Genomic DNA, 20,686 nt, shown 5'->3' with positions numbered 1-20,686 from the left:
AAGAAAAAAAATTTTGTTTTGGCAATGAGAGAAATTAGAAGAAAAGGAGGAGCAAAAAACTGCTCCAGCTAATGAAAAGACACTAAGGCAAACAAGAGGGAAGGGAGTGTTGAAAGGAAGCAGCTGATCGGCAAGGACTGGGAGATAAGGGACGCTAGAGATAAAGGAGGCTGCCTGGGAGGAGAGAGGTAAAAGACCATGGATCCTCAGGATTTTTGCACTGGGTCACCCCAAAGTCACCATCAGATCACATAGCATGTCCATGGCTACAGCCTGCACCAAAAAAACCACGCATCCACTGTTCGTGGGGCCACAATGGCACAAAAACGTGGTTACAAAGCACGGATCCACATGGACCCTCAGGATTTTTGCACTGGGCTACCCCAAACTCACCATCAAATCAGATGTCTGGGGCCACAGCATGAACCTCCAAAATCATACATCCACTGTTTCGTTCAGAATATTTTTTTTCTTGTTTTCCTCCTCCAAAAACTAGGTGCATCTTATGGTCAGGAGTCTTACAGAGCAAAAAATATGGCAATTTCTTTGCTTTTAGTAATGTGTGCACATTATGCTTGGCTGTGGGGCATGAAGGCCGCTCCCTGCAAGGCCCTTTCCACCTGGCCTAGGGGGTGGGGCCCACACTCACTAGCTCCACTAAAGAAGCTCCTGGGAGACCAGAGGGGCATCACTATGGCTGACAACAAATCCCAATTATTGGATTCTTTTCCCCCATCTTTTTATGCCTGCCAAACAGCCGTGTCATGCTTATATTTTATCCTCTTGTTAATTATGTTGTTTTAAATGTGCATTTTATATTTGACTTTAATTAGCAATGTTTTCTTTTGAAATGTTTTAAGGTTTTTTTTGTTAACTTTATGTTAGATATGTATTCTGTAGTTGATCTCCTTTATGTTTCATCTTTAAGATAATATTTTAGTTTTCTGTTAATTATGTTGCTTTGACTGTATACTCTATATTTGACTTTCTTCAGATCAGTTTATGGATGTTTTAATATTCTGTAAACCACTTTGAGATTTTTCTTAAAAATATAAAGCGGTATAGAAATGAAATTAATAATAATAATAATAATAATATGCTGTAGCAACGTCTTAGAAGCAGCATTTATTCTGTGTGTGAGAGAATACATAATTCAAGATAGTGCATGCCATCTCAATGCTTATAACCACCTACATTATATGCATGATTTAAAGGATTTTAATTTATTCATCTCAGCACTCAACGTAAACAGTGCAGACTGACAAGGCAGCAGTAGCAAATGTTTAAGTGCTGGAGATTCGCCCTCGCCATTGCCAGAGTTGGATGTGTGTTAGGATTCTGCAAGAGGATAGAAACTTGTGCAAAATCCTGCTTCTTGGCTATCTTAGCTGTCATATAAAACACATTAGGTGACTTTAGCTTTTCCAGATGGAAGAAGCTTCAAGCTAAAAGGGTAATCCCAGGTGCAGTGGCGTAGCGTGGGGGGTGCAGGGGGGGCCGGCTGCACCGGGCGCAACATCTGGGGGGTAGGGTTAGGGGGCGCAAATCCACGGGTTAGGGGGCGCAAATTACTTGCCTTGCCCCGGGTGCTGACAACCCATGCTACGCCACTGCCCAGGTGACACTGAAGGGGTCAGTGGGGTGGCTGAATTTGTTTGGTGTTTGTTGTGGCGGGGGGGGGGGGGAACCACACAACTTCAGTACCTTGTACACCTTCTTGCTGTTCCCCCACCCCAATGCATAATGATAAAGGTCAAGGTAAAGGGGCCCCTGACCATTAGGTCCAGTTGCGGACGACTCTGGGGTTGCGGCGCTTATCTCGCTTTATTGGCCAAGGGAGCCGGCGTACAGCTTCCGGGTCATGTGGCCAGCAGGACTAAGCCGCTTCTGGCAAACCAGAGCAGCACACGGAAACACCGTTTACCTTCCCACCAGGGCGGCACCTATTGATCTACTTGCACTTTGACGTGCTTTCGAACTGCTAGGTTGGCAGCAATGCATAATGATACAAAGGAGTAAAATATACAAATGAGATCAGTATGTATGATTTGGGTGCAGAATTGGGACCTTTTAACAGAAAATGCCCAGTTTTGTTGTATTCACAAGCATTTCACATTAGACTATTTTGCTTCAAAAGGTGCACTTCGAAAGTCTGCATAAAGTTTATTCCTGTACAATCATTAGAAAGTTTTGATACATACACCCAGATGAGCTGACGTCGGCAGAAAACCCAGCACAGAAATCCCACCCCATTCTTGCCAGGATTCAAGGTTGTGTCCCCAAGGTCGCAGACACAGGAGACACCTGGCTGGCTCAGCTGCGGAGGTCACAGAATTCATCCCATGTTTAGATGCTTGTCAAAGATACCATTTTCTAGCCTACTAGCTGCATCAGGATTCTGTATCTTCAGGCTGGAGAAATACAGCAGGAGTGTGTTTGGTGTGTCTGTGAGAGAGAGAGAGAGCTCACACATATATCTGGAGTCTTGAACTAGCCACAGGAGTAGATGCTTCAGGTTTCACTACTGAAAACAACCTTGGGTTCTTTACAGGTCTGGAGATGGCGTTGCAGTCCCCCACCATTGTCACCACCATCACCATCACCACCACCAACACCAGGAGAGGATTTGCTCCCACGTGCAAATGGAAGATGCAGGAGAAGGTTCTGAAAAGCCCAGGATGCCACACTCTATGGGGAGGCAATGAAGTCCCATCCAATACAGTCCGCCTTTCATCCTGGTGGACCTTTGTTAGTGCCAGAAAGGGACGTTGCCTCTGACAGCAAATCATCTCTTTGACTTCCAGGCCGCTTTGGAGTATGGGGCAATCCGTTTTTTGTCTGGCGGCTTAAAGTAGGAATATGGCGCTGCCGGTGGGAACTCTGCATCCGGGTTCTCCGCCATCATCTTCAGCTTGGCCTCAATGGCTTTGATCTTCGTGCTGACACTGTGGAGGAAGGGAAGAGTAAATCTGGTTGAAACGTCAGCCTGTCTGTCCTGGGACTTGATTTAAAATCAGAATCTAATGTGGACGGGGGCTTAGAGCTGGAGAAGCATGTAACTGTCGTCATCATCATCATTATTGATTCGTCCGTATCCTGCCTTTCCCCCCAAATTGGGACTCAAGGCAGCTCACCCAAATTAAAAACAACACAGATAAAATGTATAAAAGGTAATAGTTAAAAAGGAATCAAGCTCTAGTAGAATTAAAACAATATAAAAAACCCTATTAATATACAGAGAACAAAAAGAAAACAGCACTGTTAAAGCTCTTTCCTTTAAAAAGTGTCAGATCCCAAAGGCCTGCCAGAATAAAACTGTGAAGACCTGCTGGCCAGTCTAGCTTTAGGCAAGGAGATCCAAGCTGTCTGGGGGTGCCACCACTGAGAAGGCCTTCTTCCATGTCTCCCCCCCCCCCCAAGCATGGACAGGCTTTATGGGAGGATACAGTTCTTCAGACAGCCTGATCCTAAGCCCTAGCAGGCTTTCATGACCAGCATGAGTACTACGCACCTCTGGGAGCGTCAGTTTTTTTCCTTCAACAATAGTCTTTGCAAAACAACCTGATAAGCAGCTTCTGAATCCAAGCAAGCTCTCAAAAACCAATTGGTGTTCTGGTGCCAGAGAAAGGTGGGGTATTTAAAAAGGCAAAATGCTATATTGCAGCTAGTGCAGAACACTATTGCCCACCTGCTGACAGGTACAGGGTGGTGAGAATACATTGTATCCCTTGGGAAATATCCCTGCTCATTTGTGGTTTCCAGACCCAGTTCTGGAACTCCAGGTGCACCCTATCCACTCACCAAGCCTTTTCCCCAGGGGTGACCCAGCCATGTGGTCTGGGGATCTGCCATGTATTCTGAATTTGTCTTATGAATGGAATTGCACTGCTGATTTGATGCTGTTGACCGCCATGGCATTCCCGCCCCCCCCCCGCCCCTGCTTAAAGTTAGCGCTCCTGAAATTTTAAAAGAAGAAGAAATAATCTGAGGTGCTGTTTGGGGCATTACAAACCCTCATTCAGGAGGCGGGGCACCCTGCAGCCCTTTCTGTAAATATGGTTTTGCTAGACTGCAACTCCCATCACTCTTCACCATGCTGGCTGGGGCTGGTGGGAGTTGAGTCCAAAATGCCTGAAGGGTCACAGATCCGCCCACCCCAACCCCCGCCTCTCCCACCCACTACCTTGGGTTAAGGTGGTACCTTGGATTAAGTACTTAATTCATTCCGGAGGTCTGTTCTTAACCTGAATCTGTTCTTAACCTGAAGCACCACTTTAGCTAATGGGGCCTCCAGCTGCCGCCGTGCGGCCACTGCACAATTTCTGTTCTCATCCAGAAGCAAAGTTCTTAAACAGAGGTACTATCTCTGGGTTAGTGGAGTCTGTAACCTAAGGCATATGTAACCCGAGGTACCACTGTAAAGTTAAACTATTGCAATGCACTTTGTGGAAGACTTTCCTGAGATTTCTGCTGAAAGGCAGCAAAAAAATATTATAGAAATGAACCAAAACTCACACCCAGAACTTGGAAGCCCAGGGCCCAATGTAAAGCAGCCACCTGGATGCCAGCCTCATCTAGGACTATGGGGCTGGGGTAAGGTTCGACTCTCTCCTTGGCTACAAAGTTCATTGCCTCCCAGCCTAACCTACTCCGCAGGGTTGCAGTGAGGATGAGGAGAGACATCCAGGATCCTGAGGCACTGGATTCATAGTCCTGGATACAAAAAGCTACCTCAGGTTCACTGGAATGGAATTTCTGATTCCACACAAACACACTGAGTACCCTCCCCACACCCAATCTGGTATCAGATCACCAAATGGTTTAGAAAACGCAGTTAATTTCAACAGTGAATGGCTATGCAGTCAGGCAGGGGGTGGGGTGTAGTTTGCTGCTGCTGTGGAAGCAGAGGTTCACAACCCTAAAATGTATTTCATATAACTCACTTTTTATTTCTAGTCTTTGTATATAATACTGTTGTTTTATTGCTATGGCTGATGCAAATAAAGATTCATTCAAGTTCACAATGTTGCCCTATGGAACAGAAGGGGGCCTTGAAGCAGCAGGATGGGCTGGCACGTTCAGGACCAAAATAAGGACTTCTTCACATAATCTTTAAAGTGTTGACAGCTTTAAAAGGGGGTTGTATATAAACCGATGGAGGATAAGGGTTTGTCCACATACAGTATGGAACCTCCATGTTCAAGGCAGTCTCCTCTGAATAGCAGTCACTGGTATTCAACAAGAAGTTCCTGGCTTGTGGGTTTGCCAGAGGCACCTGGTTAGCTGCTGTGGGAAAGAGGCAGCTGGATATGGGTCTGATCCTGTAAGCCTCTTCTTAAGGTGTCTCCCGCTGAAGCTGAACCCCCCCCCCCCCAATGCATACAGCATGTTGCGGACATGGTAAAAGCACAATTCTCACCTCAGATTAGACTGGGTTGGCTCTGAGCTGGATGAGGGTTCCAGGCTGATGGGAAGTATCTTTTCATTCTTGTTCTGATCATATCTCTGGGCAATTAGGGGTGTTAGTGGAAAGAGAAACAGCAGAAATTATTTGACAAGAAGGGAAACAGGCCAACCCACAAACAAGCAAAAGGAATACAGGGAAACGGGAGAGGTTCCTGCTGCCTGCTCTTCTCTGAATTGGGAAGACGGTCAGGTTCTGCTCACCTTGACCTGGGCGTGAGCCCACCGCACCACCAGCTTTTTGGAGAGGGCTAGCTTGCCATTGAGGGACTGGATCGCCTGCTCAGCTTCCTGTAGGAGAAAAACACCTTCAATGAACCCCTTTCCCAGGGGCTTCAGCTGAATATTTCTGGGCAGTTACTACTCTGAGCCGCTAATGGGTAGTGCCAGGCTTTTGAGGGGGGTTTTCGTTTCAAAAGGGGCTGCAGCATAGAATTTAAGGGGATAACAGGTGCCCAGGTTTCCAAGTGGCCTGCAGGGTGCACCAGACTTTTAATTTTCCCAGCTACTCTTTGTAGCCCCATCAAATTGTAAAGCTGGAATCATGGAACTGTAGAGTTGGAAAGGAACTCTGAGGATCATCTAGTTCAACACCCTGCAATGCAGGAATATGCAGCTGCCCCTTACAGGGATCAAACCTGCAACCCAGACATTATCAGCAACACAATCGAACCCATGGTCATCTAGTCCAACCCCCTGCAATGCTCAGAAAGCTCCACTAAACACATGAGTGCAGTTTGCAGAACCAGAACAGAAGGCAGTCAAGGAGTGTTTTTAAAACGACCAATGCACCATTCCAAGACACACAGCAAATCTCTCTCGCCTCCAATTTTCCCAAGGCAACCCTGCTGACAGAAAGGCCAGCAAAAAAAGATATGGCTCCGAGGGCAGGAAAAATTGCTATACGATGAAACTCCACTGGGGAGGCAGGAAGAATAAAAGAATGTCTATGGAAACCCCCCCCCCAAAAAAAGGTTTGTTGGGAGTTCAGCAAAACATCTGGAGGGCACTAAGTTGGGGAAGGATGGCCTACTACAGTCACCTGGCACAGCCAAACCTACATCCCCACCAGAATCCTTAAAGCTGCGGAATGCTCTAAACTGAGTGATCCTCAGCTTTGGGGATGGGGATGCAGAACAGTGGCAGAGCCCCAGATTCAATCTACCTGCCTGCGTCCCTGGAGAGCCACCTTTCCTCAACCAGGTGCTCTGCAGATGTGGTTGGGACCCCAACTTCCACCAGCCCCAGCCATGGATGATAATGTTGTAGTCCAGCAACACCTGGAGCAAACCAGGCTGGGGAAGCCTGGAGTAGACACTGCTGAACTAGACGAGGCAGTAGCCTGACTCAGGACAAACCAACCTACCTGCTTGGTTTCAAAGTTTACAAAGCAGTATCCTCTGGGCTGCCCTTCCAACACGCCAGACTTGTGGAAAAGGAAGTCAAATTGCTTCACCTTGCCAAACTTCTGAAGGAGCTTGAGAAGGTGGTACCTGGAAGGAGGAGGAGGGAGAGAAGCCAAGATGATGACCTCTGTTGGTTAAGCGGGTTTGAGTGAAAGGCAAGGAGGACAAACCACTAGGCCAACTCAATTCAAGCAGCTCCCAGCTTGTTGCTTGGGAATGGAAAAAAATGAAGTTGTCCCCAGTATATGTGTGTGTGTGACCAAGGGGATTTAATTAGTTAGTTCTATGTCCTGCTTGACTGCAGAACCTCAAAGCGGTTCAGAAAAAGAATGAAACAGTAAGATTAGTAAAAACAATCAAAGCATTAAAAAAATTAAAACTAGCAATAAATGAAAAATGCATTGGCATTATAAATATATAAATATCTAAACAGCAATGTTTTAGCAGATACCGAAAAGAGTGAAATTGCCTGCCTGTTATCAACAGGCAGGGAGTTCCCAAGTGTAGGTGCCTCCACACCAAAAGATCAATTTCTCACTAGTCTTATGTGCCAACTGTAAGTGCCAGTTCTTACAGACAGAAGCAGTCGAGTGGGCATATACAGGGTAAGGCGATGTTGCAGGTAATCTGTTCCCAAGGGCTTTGTATACTGATGAGTGAGAGCTGAGGACCATTCTGAGGGTGGGGCAGTTTACATGGTCCAAGGCTGCTGTGGCCTTCAGCTGCCAAACTCAACGCAGTGACCTTGTAGCCACACGGGTGCCAGCCAGTTCTCTGAAGCCCAGTACAAGGAAGGACATTCCAGGAACTGAAGCGATCTCCCAGGCCAGGTTGCTACAGATGTGTTCCTGGAACAGGAAGGAAACAAGGGCCAACTCAGTTTGCCCTGGCCCAAGAAGACCCTAATGAAGTGGTGGAAGGAAAACAACAGCCGGGTCTTATGGTGTGGACAGGTAGTCCTCACACTTTTCTTGAGGTGGTGTGGCTGGAGAGGATATGATGGACGCAGAAAGCAAAACCTATCCAAAAAGCCCTTTTAACAAAGCCAGGAAAGTACTGGTGACTTTTTCTTCTTCGTTTAAAACGTTGGAGAGCTGTTGTTCCCAAACGTTTTGGGGCCGCTATCCTATTGGTTCCATGATCTTGCCCCCATAAAAAGCATTGTTCAGAACACTGTCCTCACCTGAAAACACAAACACCTTTTGCCACTTGGCCGAGAGAAGCACACACCTAGCTCTCTCCTTTAGCAAGTCCTGTTGGGGTGTCTCATTTAAATGCATGTTTGTGCGGCTGTGCGTCAACCTTGATTTCATCAGGATTCACCGCGCATCTTTCCCTGCGGTGTCTCCACTGAGCACAGCTGGAAAGCGATGAAGCCTCAGGGACATCGAGCTTAAATGAAATGCCGGATTTTGCTGGGTGGGTGAGAAATGCTGAACTGAAAACAATTTAGAATACCCCTGCAGTGTTCATACATGGGCAAAGTTAGCAATGCCCCTCTCCACTCTGATGTTCATTTCACAAAGGGATTTCTCAAGTTGGCAGAGACAGGGCTGTCCACATGAGAGAGGAGGAGATGGTCAGGCAACTGAATCCTGAGCACTGAAGTGGAAGCCCTGGAACCCTGGCCTAGCCAAGGCAAGATGAGCCAGAAACAGAAAGAATATGAGGAGCTGTAGGTTAATGATAGGGTCCTTCCGGACTCCTACTCCCATCAGCCCCAACCAGCATCCTACACAAACTTACCAAGGAACTAGCCCCACTGAACTCAGTGAAACGTAATTCTGATTAGGCTGTTAAGTACATAAACCACTGGTACTCTTGAAAGCAGCCAGGGAGCCTACAAATGTGGCATATTCACAAACAGGCCATAAAATAAGCCAAAGGATGTTCTGGGCCTGAACCCTAATAATTAATACCAGCCTGTTGTTCTTTATCCTGTTGCCTTCAGTTTTTCTGTTGTTATTGGTATTGCATAGGTGTTGGTGTTACTATAATTTTTAGCATGTGATGTTTAAGTGAAATGTTACACACACACACACATTTATTGATTTATGGAGAAACTGGATGCTGGCTCTGCTTATGTCTGAGCTGAGCTGCATTCTGAGCTCTCCTTCTGCACATGGGCCTTTGCACAATGTGGCATTTGTTGTCCAACAGGAACTGCCTGCTACAGCAGTGTAGTTTTCTTTGCTCCTTTTAGAGAAAATATAAAAACCACCTGTTCTGTTTGTGTGTGTGGCTATATGCTGTGTAGTTTACCCAAATGTCGCACTCTAGCTCATTATTCTGAAACCACATACACACACAAACTGGAAGCTGATCACAGAGGCACTAACTAGCACTCAGTTCCCTTGAGTCACAAGAGGACAGTTTCCTGGATTCATCACCAGCCTGGAATTCTGCATTTCTCCCTCAGCTTCCAGTTCTTTACTTCCAGTATTTTTGAACGCAAGGAATTATGAAAGAGGCCCAGAAAGAGTTTGTGAGCAACTGGAGAGCTGCATTGTGAAGAAGGAACAAGAAGCCAGGCTGTTGGAAATTCCTGGAGCATCTTGATGGGGTACCTGGGACGAGGCAGGGGAAGGGGAAGGTCACAGCTCTGCTGCGGCTGCAGCCAGGTCCTCATTCCTACTTCCTGTCATCCAAGGCAAGTGTGGGACAGCCCGTCCAAACCCCGCTTCCTTTTCCGTCAGTCTTCCTCCTGGCACCCTAAGAGCTATTCAAACACTGAGTCAAGGCTTCCTCTGAACAATGCTGTCCCAAGGATACAGGGAATGGTCCTAGCCACATGCTAAAGCCATTAAGGCTGGGAATCCTGCCCCACTGGGAACCAGCAAGCTGTTGTTAAAAGATGCTGTTTGCTGAGCAAAGCTTATCAGGATGGATCTCAATGCAGCAGGCAGAGCTGTGGTGTAGATGTGCCTTTTCGAAGGACCCCCCCTAAAAAAAATTGAGGCAGAGGCTAAAACGCAATGCACTATCTAAAAGACAGTAATATGCACTCCTATGTAAGAAGGGCATTTTGCAAGGGGCAAACTGTGGCATCAATGCAACCTTGGTAACAACCACAGCCCTCCCAAATGGAAGTCAGTGCAGTTAAAGCAAGGCAGGCTGGGACTTTAGGTTCTTTGCAGTAGATAAGAAAAGGACTGTTGACTCACAGGAGTTTAACAAGAGCATAAACAAAAATGCCTCCACCACTTTTCTGAAACAGAAAAAAAAAACCTTAGGGGGAAAACCTGGAGTGGATTTGTGTATGGAAGGGCTATGAGCTGAGCTCCATGATTGAAAACAAATCCATAGTCCTGAGCAGGTGTGGTCATAGACAGAAATATTGCCCCCACTTCCAAGTGCCTGTGTCCTTGTCTCCCCATGCTCCCAGCCTTCCTTTTTCACCAACCTCTTGTCAGTGGACTACAACATGTGTGTGGGTTGGAAGAGGGGGTGGCAGGCCTTACTTAGAACTTAGGAATTGACACAAATATTTAGAATACTGGACAGAAGCAGGCTAGGAACAGCAACTAACATCCCACTCCAGACTGTGGTTTTGGTGCCGTTTCAGCCAAAAATGCAATGGAGTCTAGCTGTCCAAAGTTCCTCCTCCTCTCTCCCCTCACCCTCTGCTACTCCCCACTTGTAAAATAGAAATAGAGACGCGCGTGGTGCTGTGGTATAAACCACTGAGCCTAGGGCTTGCCAATTGGAAGGTCAGTGGTTCAAATCCCCGCAACGGGGCGAGCTCCCGTTGTTTGGTCCCAGCTCCTGCCAACAGTTCCCATCATCCCTAACTAGCAGGACCAGTGGTCAGGGATGATAGGAGTTGCAGTCCAACAACATCTGGGGGCCCAAGGTTGAGAAAAGCTGCTCTTAATGTTTCCTCTTAGGCGCTTACTTTCAACATGTGAGCAGGTTTTGCTGCTAAAGGAGCACTGGCATGTCTGGAGATAGGAAACACATACATAGGCAACTTTGGAAAAGAAAATTATGAATTCATAGAGAAGTTTATCAGTGGCTGGTAATCATAAAGGCTAAATGGAACCTCTTTGTTCAGAGGCATCTAAATACTAATGGCCGGATGACAATAGCAGACCCTGGGGTGGATTTCCCAGGGGCATCTTGTTTGGCTGCAGAGAGCAGGTATTAGATGGACCTACATTCTGATCCAGGAGCCAGGTTCTTCTTATGTTCTAGTGGGGGGGGGCATTTTCTGGATGTCCACAAGGGTCAACAAGCACCTGACAAAGGTAAGGTTTGAAGCTAAGCACCCCACCTTTTCTAAGTCCAAGCTCCCTTAACAATTCACTCAACGTCGCTAACTCTGTAGCCCCAGATCTACAGAAGCTTCAAAACGTCAGATTTTACAAGGTCAGGCAAATGAACTTCAGTTCCTAGATGCTGGGGTCAGAATTTTCAGGGAAAGAAAACTGTCTTGGATGTTCCCTGCCTTGTAAGGTATATGCAAAAAAAAAAAAAACCCCAACAAAACCTGGAATGCCTCTGTTTGGCCAAGTACAGAATCTGAAATCCCTAAGGGGCAGGTCAAGCAGGCCTAACATGTACTTTTCTCCTTGCACACCTCCTGGGCCTTTAATTCCCACCCCCAACTTTCCAAACAGGCCCTTCCCCAAAAGGCCCAGGCAGCCTGTCATTTGAGCAGTGCTCACAATTATTCACCCCCAAGAAGCCACAGCAATATAAACACTGGGCAAAAAATGGTAATTAATGCAAAAACTGAGAAGAGGCCAGCCAGTGCAGCGCTGAATGAGTCGCCTGAAGAGGGCATTACGTTAATGATGGACTCCACTTAGAGGTACGATTATGAGTGCTGCCGGGCTGAAAGGAACAGCACTTGGAACAAAAACCTCAAGGCACTTCCCGAAACACAAGAAGCCGGGCAAAAATTGCTTCCACAGCTGAGAGGCCCACAATATCCGGGCGATAAAACAAGAACAGCTACTTGGAATGCATAAATTGGAGATTGTTTTGTAAAGTGTGTTGCGGGGGTGGGGTGGGGAGAGGAAAGACGGCCACCAGAACCCCTGGCCCGGCACATCTAATATCCCTCTGAGCAATCAAGCTCTCCTCCCTCGGCGTTTAATTGCCCCACTTCAACTTGCTCAAATGTGTTAGCACGCAATTTAAACGCGCTAATCATTTGGAGGCCAAGGGAATGTCAAATGCACACACTTAAAAACGTTCGCCGCCACCAGAAATGGGACCGGGGTGTGCACACAGCTGCGATTATTAGAGAAGCAGCTCGGAGGAAGCCCGAAGGGGCTTGGGCCAATGGAGTTTCTCTCAAGGCACTGTCAGCCACCAGGCCTCGCCACAGTCACAAAGGTTGACCCAACTACGCTTGGTAAGGCAGTTACAGACGTTCCTAGATCAAGTTAGCTGGATCTCAGTTGTCCATGCACCGCTAACCTTATGGCTGGATTACTGAGATGTGCTCTATGTGAGGCTACACTTAGGGGTTGGTCTGGATGCTACAGCTGGTGCAGAGCATGGCGGCTAGGTTGATTGTGGGAGCAAACGACTGCCAGCATATAACACCTTACACTCAGGATTTGCACTGGCTGCCAATTTACTGCTGGGCCAAGTTGAAGGTTTTGGTACTAGCATGCAAGTCCCTATACCGCTCAGGACCAAGTTACTCAACAGACTGAGTTATGGCTTATGCACCCAATAGTTCACTGCAGTCCGTGGGAGAGTCTCTCCTGCAAATTCCGAAGATCTCAGACACCCGCTCCACAGTAACTTGGAGCAGGGCTTTTTAGTAGCTCCCTTGTGCTGTAGAAGAGCACTCCCGTTCAAGATACAACAGGTGCACACTTTCTGGAAACAGCTGGAGACATTTTTGTTTCGACCGGTTTTCCCAGATGGATGAATGGGTGTTTACCACCAAAGTTAGTATTTTAGTCTTGTTGGTTTTGTGTTTTTAAACTGCTTTTAATCGTTTTGTGTAACTTGCCTTGATATGGCAGTTTAGAAGACAACTAATAAATTAATTCTGGTGCTGGAGGAGACTCTTGAGAGTCCCATGGACTGCAAGAGGATCAAACCTATCCATTCTGAAGGAAATAAGCCCTGAGTGCTCACTGGAAGAACAGATCCTGAAGCTGAGGCTCCAAGACTTTGGCCACCTCATGAGAAGAGAAGACTCCCTGGAAAAGATCCTGATGTTGGGAAAGATGGAGGGCACAAGGAGAAGGGGACGACAGAGGACGAGATGGTGGGACAGTGTTCTCGAAGCTACTAACATGAATTTGACCAAACTGCAGGAGGCAGTGGAAGACAGGAGTGCCTGGCGTGGCATCCATGGGTTCACGAAGAGTCAGACACGACTAAACAACTAAACAACAAATAATTTAACTGTAATGATGATGATCCCCTAGACTCAGCCATTGGGATAACAAAGATGTAGATAAAATTGGCACAGTGGACAGGAATTAAACAGAAAATTAAATGCTAGCAGAAGCCGAGTTCAAATAGCAGCAAAACAGAAACGATGGTGTGTTTTCTTATTATTATTTTTTTGGAGAACCCCCTTCCTTTCCTGCCACTCAAGAGCTAAAGCCCAACCCCCTCCCTTCCCTGCCCCTCACTCACTCTGTAATCTTGGGGTCGAGGTTTCCGATCCACAAGCGATGTCCATCCTGCAGGGCCCCTTCGGACAGGATAGACGCATTCTCCAAGCGCAGGCTCTGCGTGGGAGGCACTGCGGTCGCCATCCGCACCTGGGGAGGCGGAGAGACAACGAGGAGAGTGCAGTTGGTGGGGTGAAATTGAAAAAGGAAGAGGTTGCGCACCCAGCAAGATTATCAGCATCATGAAAAAAATCCTGCTCAGTTTTCTCTTCTCTTTCTCTTGCTGATATTTAGAGCTTCACTTCTGAATCTGATCCCTATGCCAAGATCTAGCCCCGGAAAACATCACTGCAAACTTGGGTCTCCATATGTTTTTGAACTACAATTCCCATCATCCCTGACCACTTGTACTGCTAGCTAGGGGTGATAGGGGTTGTAGCCCAAAAACAGCTGGACCCAAGTTTGGGAGACCCTGCCCTAAACCATAGCATACCACTTCCTAGTACCAGCAATTTGGGGATAATGATGTTGATGATAGTTATGATGATACAGCGGACTGTTATTGTACACAGTGCTGGTATGCTGATCTTTAAAGCCTGGGTAAAGCCCTCCTGATGTCATTGAACTGCAATTGCCATCATTGCTACTAGAGCTGACAGGCTCAGAAGTAAAAAAACATCTGGAGAGTCACAGGTTGCTCATTCTTACTTTAAAGGCACCTGTAGTTTACATCCAGGTAACAAAGGCTAAACACTCCTATCCACACTTAACCTGGGAGTAAGATCCATTCAGTTTACCAGGACATTTTTCTAAGTAGACATGTAGAAGATTTCACTGAAAAGGTTTATCTATTTGTTTTCCTTTCCTTTGTGTTAGTGTATTATGACTTGCTAGTGTTGTTTTCTTTCTTAGGTTTCAGTAATAAAATTTATTTTTAAAAAAATAAAAATTATTGCCTACGCCCACACAAATCTACTCAAATGCCCAGGTTGCCCTTGAGTCCCATCACTGGGTGCCTCTCCCTATAGAGATGCAACAGGCACCAACCAACTAACCAGAGAAGGGTCTTCTTAGTTGTGGGGAGCCCTCTGTGAAACACTCCCCCTGGAGCAGCTTGCCTGCTGCTGCGGTCCAATGCTCCGTAACATAGTATTTTTAAAAAATCAAAAATTCAAATAAAGAAAGAAATGTCTGTTTAGCATCAGGTGAATCCTTTACTTAAGTATATCTGTTACTTGCATTGTTAGATTGGGGAAACCACATTGATTTTATCTGTGCTCTTCTGTTATTCATTATTATTACAGTGTACCTTGGGTTAAGTACTTAATTCGTTCTGGAGGTCTGTTCTTAACCTGAAACTGTTCTTAACCTGAAGCACCACTTTAGCTAATGGGGCCTCCTGCTGTTGCCGTGCCGCCAGAACACGATTTCTGTTCTCATCCTGAAGCAAAGGTTCTTAAACCGAGGTACTATTTCTGGGTTAGCGGAGTCTGTAACCTGAAGCATATGTAACTCAAGGTACCACTGTATTTGTTAATTGTGCACAGTTCTCCTTTAAGAATTATTTTGTCAGCCACCCTGGAAGTTGTCAGAGACCGAAAAGGTAGAGAATGAAAGGCCTTAAATATATATAGCAGCAGGCAAAACCAGAGCTGGCAACATCACCTGCCATCCTTGTTGCCAGGGCCTCTAGCTCTAGGTAATTTTAATCTATTTAAGTATTTTAACTTCGGTATGTTTTGAATTGTGGTTGTAAATTTTTCACGATTTTCTTGTTTTCTCTTATTGTAAACCGCTTTGATGGTTTCTTAAACAATCAAGTGGTATGCAAATTTCATGAAATAAATACACACATACATAGCTTGACAGGATCTGGCAAGACCCAACATGGATGCCAGCCTTGGGCCTCATATTCCTGCCCCACTCACTGCACAAAGCAATCTTAGCAGCACCAGGCGGCTAGATGTAATGACATTTTTAAATTTCCACAATGTGAGTGGCCTGCTGTCACTCTGAAGCACTGTGAGAAATTAAAGGGGTGGGAACCAAGAAATAAATGACCTCGGTCCAGTATATCTGAAGGAGCGTCTCCACCCCCATCGTTCTGCCCGGACACTGAGGTCCAGCGCGGAGGGCCTTCTGGTGGTTCCCTCCCTGCGAGAAGCCAAGTTACAGGGAACCAGGCAGAGGGTTTTCTCAGTAGTGGCACCCACCCTGTGGAACGCCCTCCCACCAGATGTCAAAGAGAACAACTACCAGACTTTTAGAAGACATCTAAAAGCAGCCCTGTTTAGGGAGTGAAGATCATCATTGGGAATGAAGATCTACATGTGATGTGTATCCTGGAGGTCAGATCTGCTGCTCCTGTGGATCCTGCCACCCAAGGCAGTCGCCTCACCTTTCCTCCTGGGAGACCTGGCCCTAAGTGGGGGAGGGCAAAGGTGACTACTATGGATCACAGCGGTTGCATGGCCTGTAGAGTTGGAAGGTACCCCTAAGGGTCATCCAGTCGAACCCCCTGCAATGCAGTAATCTCAACTAGATCATATGTGACTGATGGCCATCCAACTTCTACTTAAAAACCTCCAAGGAAGATTTTAATCTTGATTACAGCTGGATTTTGACCATCTGAGGAAATGAGAAGCAAGATAGAGAGAGATAGGCCGAACTCTTTAAACGGGGAGGCTGGTCTCAAAGCGAAGGGTCAAGCATTCTCTCCCTCCCTGCTGCCAGTCAGTGCCAGCAACGCTGAGAAGCGGCCTGGCCAGGTGAATAGAAGGCCGCTTCCCAGCCTTGTCTTTCAGCTGAGAGGGGCTGCAAGGGCGGGGGGGGGGCACGGGGTTTTTACACACTTTGTCTCCTGTTCTTTTGTGTTTGTCTCTGCCTGTGTCTCCGCGAGGCGCCCGCCGCCCGGCTCCCTCCCTCTCTGTCCGCCTAGCCTACCTCGCTGGGTTGTTGTGCGGGTGACGAGGGAGGCCCCGCGCGCCGCCTGAGGACTTCGGCGGAAGGGCCGGTTAAAAAAAGCGGCAGGGTCACCCTCTGGGCATGTGCAGAGTGCTGACACGCCCTGACACGACGGGCGCGGCCCCCTCGGCGTCACACTCACCGGCATCCCCTCAGCGCGACTCTCTTCCTCTCCGCTCCCCGCGCGCTCCGGCTGCGGCGTCACCGGCCCGCGCCGAGAAACGTCACGACGCTCCGTCGACGTCATTGGCGCGCGCAAGAGTGGGCAGGGGGGAGGGCCCAACGTCATCGACCCGCGCCGGCGTTGCCTCTCACTTCCATCCACACCTCCGACGAGGAGACTCGCGGGTTGACGGAGCGGCGGCGGAGGAGCGAAGCGTAGGCTTAGGCTTGGGAAAGGGAGGCGGTCTGAAGGGAATGCGCCGAAAGCGGGGACGGCGGCGGCGGGCGGGGCCTGCGGGAAGGGGCAGGGCTTGGCTGACATAGTATATAATAATAATAATAATAATAATAACAATAATAATAATAATAATAATATCTTTATTGTCATTGCCCCCTCTCGTGGACAACGAAATTACTTGGCTGCTCCGGTTTGTGAGGGCGGGGCTTGTTGGAAGGGCGGGGCTGGTAGGCTCTGGGGCGGGGGCTGGTGGGCGGGGCTTGTTTGGGGAGGCGGGGCTTAGGAGGGCAGGGGTTGGGGTTCTCCTATGGAGGTGGGACCTTGGGATTGGGACCCTTGACTGACTCATAGCTCCTGGCCATAGCTGTCAACTTTCAGATTTGAAAATAAGGGATCAGCAGCCTCAAAAATAAGTGATCAGCAGCCTCATCTGTCCTGGGGACAGTCTACGGGATATCTAACAATCCGGGATAGCAGCGGGAAACGGCGCTGGAATAAGGGAATTTCCCACCAAAAAAGGGAAGGTTGACAGCTATGCTCCTGGCTATGTCAGGGTCATAAAAGCCCATCACTGCCACGATCACCACAGAAGGGGTGACTCCAAAGAACCTCATCCCTTTTGGAGCCACAAGGGCTCGTATTATTCCATCCTATCTATTATTATTATTATTATTATTATTATTATTATTATTATTATTATGATGTTATTATTTATTAAATTAGCATACTGCCCATCTCACAGTATCTCACAGTATCAAGATGCAAAATACAAAATAAAACCAGGAAGTACGTGATAAAAACAAGTACAAGAACAAACCAACAATCCCCTCACACACACAGAGACACATTTAAAAGGATATGGAATGTTAATCAGTCCAAGGGCTGGTTGCAGAGAAACACCTTCACCTGGTGCCAAAAGATGTATAATGAAGGTGCCAGGTGAGTCTCCCTGAGGAGAGCATTCCACAAACGGGGAGCGACTGCAGAGAAGGCCTGTTTTCGTGTTTCCCCCCTATGGACCTCTCATGGAGGGAGCACACGAAGAAGGGCCTCAGATTATGATTGCAGGGTCTGGGTCCATTTATATGGAGAGAGGTGGTCCTTGAGATATTGCAGTCCTGAGCTATTTAAGGCTTTATAGACTAGATCCAGCACTTTGAATTGGACCTGGAGACTAATTCGTACCCAGTGCAGTTGGGCCAAGTGTATTATGCTGAAACTATCTTGCCCCAGTGAGCAGGCTATCCCTGCGCAGCTGAGCCACTCTATTCACCTCAACCCCAATTCTCCAGGAGATTGGATAGTGTGTAGTGCCTAAAGTGCATGTGTGAACTGTTTCATATGAAAATGTTTTCAGATACCTTCAGAGTGAGAGTCTGTAACTGGCAGGAGGCTGGCCCCTGGTGGGTGTGAGACATGGCAGAGAGCAGGTGTGCTCTAGTGTGACAGTGGCCAGGTGGCTTCTGTGGACTTGAGTAACACTGTTCTCATTTCTGTCAGATGCCATCTGGGATAAGTGGTTGTGGTAGATTTTGTTGGTGGACATTTGTTGTCCGCATAATATGGGAGGATTTTGGGGAAGGAGGCAGTGGCGTAGCGTGGATTGCCAGCGCCTGTAGCCATGCAGAGTTGGGGGTTGGTAGAAGGGAAATAGGCAGAGTACGCATGCACATTTAACTGCTTCACGGTGTCTGCATCACCCAGGAGACTGCAGTCATTTCATTGACCGGAGAGGTCACTTCCTGGTTCACGTGGAAAAGCCTTTTTCAATGGACCCCAGTGACGGAAGCATGCAGCTGTATTGCGGCAGCACCAGGTGTTGAAATTTTCTGCCCCTTGCAACTTTGTGCCCGGAGCAACCACCCAGTGGCCTCCCATGGTACGCTACTGGAAGGGGAGAAGGAGAGACATAGCTGTAGGAAGGTGGTAGGTTGTAGTGGAAGATGGGATCAGGGTTATTTATGTCTTGTTCCTTGCTCCCACCTTGCCCACAGATTGGTCCCTAGTTGTTCATCTTGGGGCATCTGTACAATGCCAGCAGAAAAAAACACAATTTTAAACACCCAGCAACTCTGAAATATCCAGCACAGAAAAGCAACCAGCCCAGCACACTCATTAAACAATGGTGTAACTGAACGAAAACCCGCCACACCTATTATTTACTTGCCTTTTTAAGAATTAATGGTTCTTTCCAGGCAGCTTTCAACAGGACATCATGGCTGGGCCTCTGAGATGCCTCTGGCAGTTGCCTCCCCTACTGCGTTACTCCACTTTGGGGACTGCAAAGCCATCCCTGCAGGCCCCTCTGAGGGGCCTTTTGCTGCATGGCTGCCTGGATAACTGGGCCCACCCTCAGATGGTGCAGGCCAGGCACCTCGCTACCAAGAAAGCCAAAGGTGAGAAAGGGAGTCTGTGGACCTGAACCTTCCCCAATTATGCATTTTCTACTGATCACCCCATCCTGGTGCCTTGAGAGTGGGTGGGAGGTCCCACTACTCCATGGGAGTTGTGGCAGGATTGAAGCAGTCGTGTTATTGATTGATCAGTTATTGTTATTTTTTATTAGGCCTGTCGTTTTTTGCAGAGAAGTTTCCAAGGGACTTAAAACATATTAAAAAACAGATACGTTGTAATATTGACATGTTCATGGAAAAACACGTGCAATTTGTAAAAAATGTATAGCTAAGACAGGTAAATAATGTTTTTATTCATCTTTTATGGTAAAGAACAGACATTTTGAGAAAACAATTGTTACAACAGTAAATAACAAACAATATCCTGATAAAATTACAGACTTTTGTCATGCTGTGTAATAAAGTTTCATTTGATTACTCCAAGAGATCACACCACATTTTCCCAAGAGCCACAGTCTGAACAATTTATGTATTCAGTAAATATCTTCCATATGTTATAAAAGGAATAGGGATTGTGTTTGCCCTTTGCCACTTGACTTTGTCATTTATCAGCCAATGCTGTTGACCATACTCTGGTATACCAAGTACCGTATTTTTTGCCCCATAGGACGCACCTAGGGGTTTTTTTTTGGGGGGGGGAATAAAGAAAAAAAATATTTCCCCCCCAGGTGCGGGGCTGGGGCGGGGGAAGCCCGAGCTTCCCCAGCCCCCAGAACAGGCTGCTATCCACAAGCCGTGGGAGAGCTGCACAAAGTCGCGCGGCTCTCCCATGGCCAGCGGAGCGCTGCGCGAAGCCCGAAGCTTGGGGCGTGCTGAGCTCAGCGCACCCCAAGCTTCTGGGTGCAGGCAAGCTCTCCGCTAGCCGTGGGAGAGCTGCATCTCCCACGGCTAGCGGATAGCTTCCTGAAGCCTGGAGAGCGAGAGGGGTTGGTGCACACCGACCCCCCTCGCTCTCCAGGCTTCAGGGAAAGCCTGCATTCGCCCCATAGGACGCACACACATTTCCCCTTCATTTTTGGAGGGGAAAAAGTATGTCTTATAGGGCGAAAAATACGGTATCGATGTTAAGCCCAATGCCAGTTTTCCAACACCTGACTACCTCCATATAGACAGCTGTCAATAAAAAGGCTAAGAGGTCATAATTAGGATGGGATTGTAAGCCAAAATCGTGCTACTGCAGGATACATTTCAACTGTTTTGCTATATATCAAGCTTATTTCTTTGAAGACAGCACTCCAGAAAGGTTTGATGATATCACTACACCACCACATATGGAAATATGTACCTTTGACTGCACATCCTTGATTGGCTTCCTTAGATATTCAGGATAGCCACATCACTGTCGCCTCACTTGTGCAGGAGTTTTAATGAGGCTTCCCTGATTTTTGCAGAAACTGATTTCAACAGCCATCCAGTTTTCACTGGGATTTGAACTTATAGGTCCATTTC

General features: G+C 47.4%; 2 protein-coding genes across 4 annotated transcripts in view; one reads left to right on the top strand and one right to left on the bottom strand.

Moving 5' to 3' along the window:
- Positions 1-2,138: 2,138 nt before the first annotated feature.
- Positions 2,139-16,727, bottom strand: RBM18 (RNA binding motif protein 18). 2 transcript variants are annotated; one of them, XM_081896642.1, is made up of 6 exons: positions 16,566-16,727; positions 13,482-13,609; positions 6,830-6,956; positions 5,668-5,754; positions 5,420-5,505; positions 2,139-2,945 (listed from the first exon to the last, which is right to left on the bottom strand). In XM_081896642.1, the coding sequence occupies exons 1-6, from the start codon at positions 16,710-16,712 to the stop codon at positions 2,786-2,788; spliced, it is 735 nt and encodes a 244-aa protein (XP_081752768.1). In that variant the 5' UTR covers positions 16,713-16,727; the 3' UTR covers positions 2,139-2,785. The 2 variants fall into 2 exon arrangements, with proteins under 2 accessions (XP_081752768.1, XP_081752769.1); XM_081896643.1 differs by lacking the exon at positions 16,566-16,727 and adding an exon at positions 16,403-16,552.
- The window catches only part of MRRF (mitochondrial ribosome recycling factor), an 18,824-nt gene continuing 14,829 nt past the window's right edge, over positions 16,692-20,686 (top strand). The window contains exons 1-2 of one of the 2 annotated variants that reach the window (XM_081896632.1): positions 16,692-16,801; positions 19,019-19,219. In XM_081896632.1, the coding sequence (XP_081752758.1) occupies positions 19,039-19,219 (181 nt within the window). In that variant the 5' untranslated portion in view covers positions 16,692-16,801; positions 19,019-19,038. The remainder of the gene's footprint in view (positions 16,802-19,018; positions 19,220-20,686) is intronic. The other variant, XM_081896633.1, reaches the window with a different exon arrangement.

Source organism: Podarcis melisellensis (genome assembly GCF_964234715.1).
Source record: "Podarcis melisellensis genome assembly, chromosome: Z".
Lineage (NCBI taxonomy): Eukaryota > Metazoa > Chordata > Lepidosauria > Squamata > Lacertidae > Podarcis > Podarcis melisellensis.
Note: the sequence above shows the minus strand (reverse complement) of the source record. Positions and strands in the feature narration are given on the sequence as shown.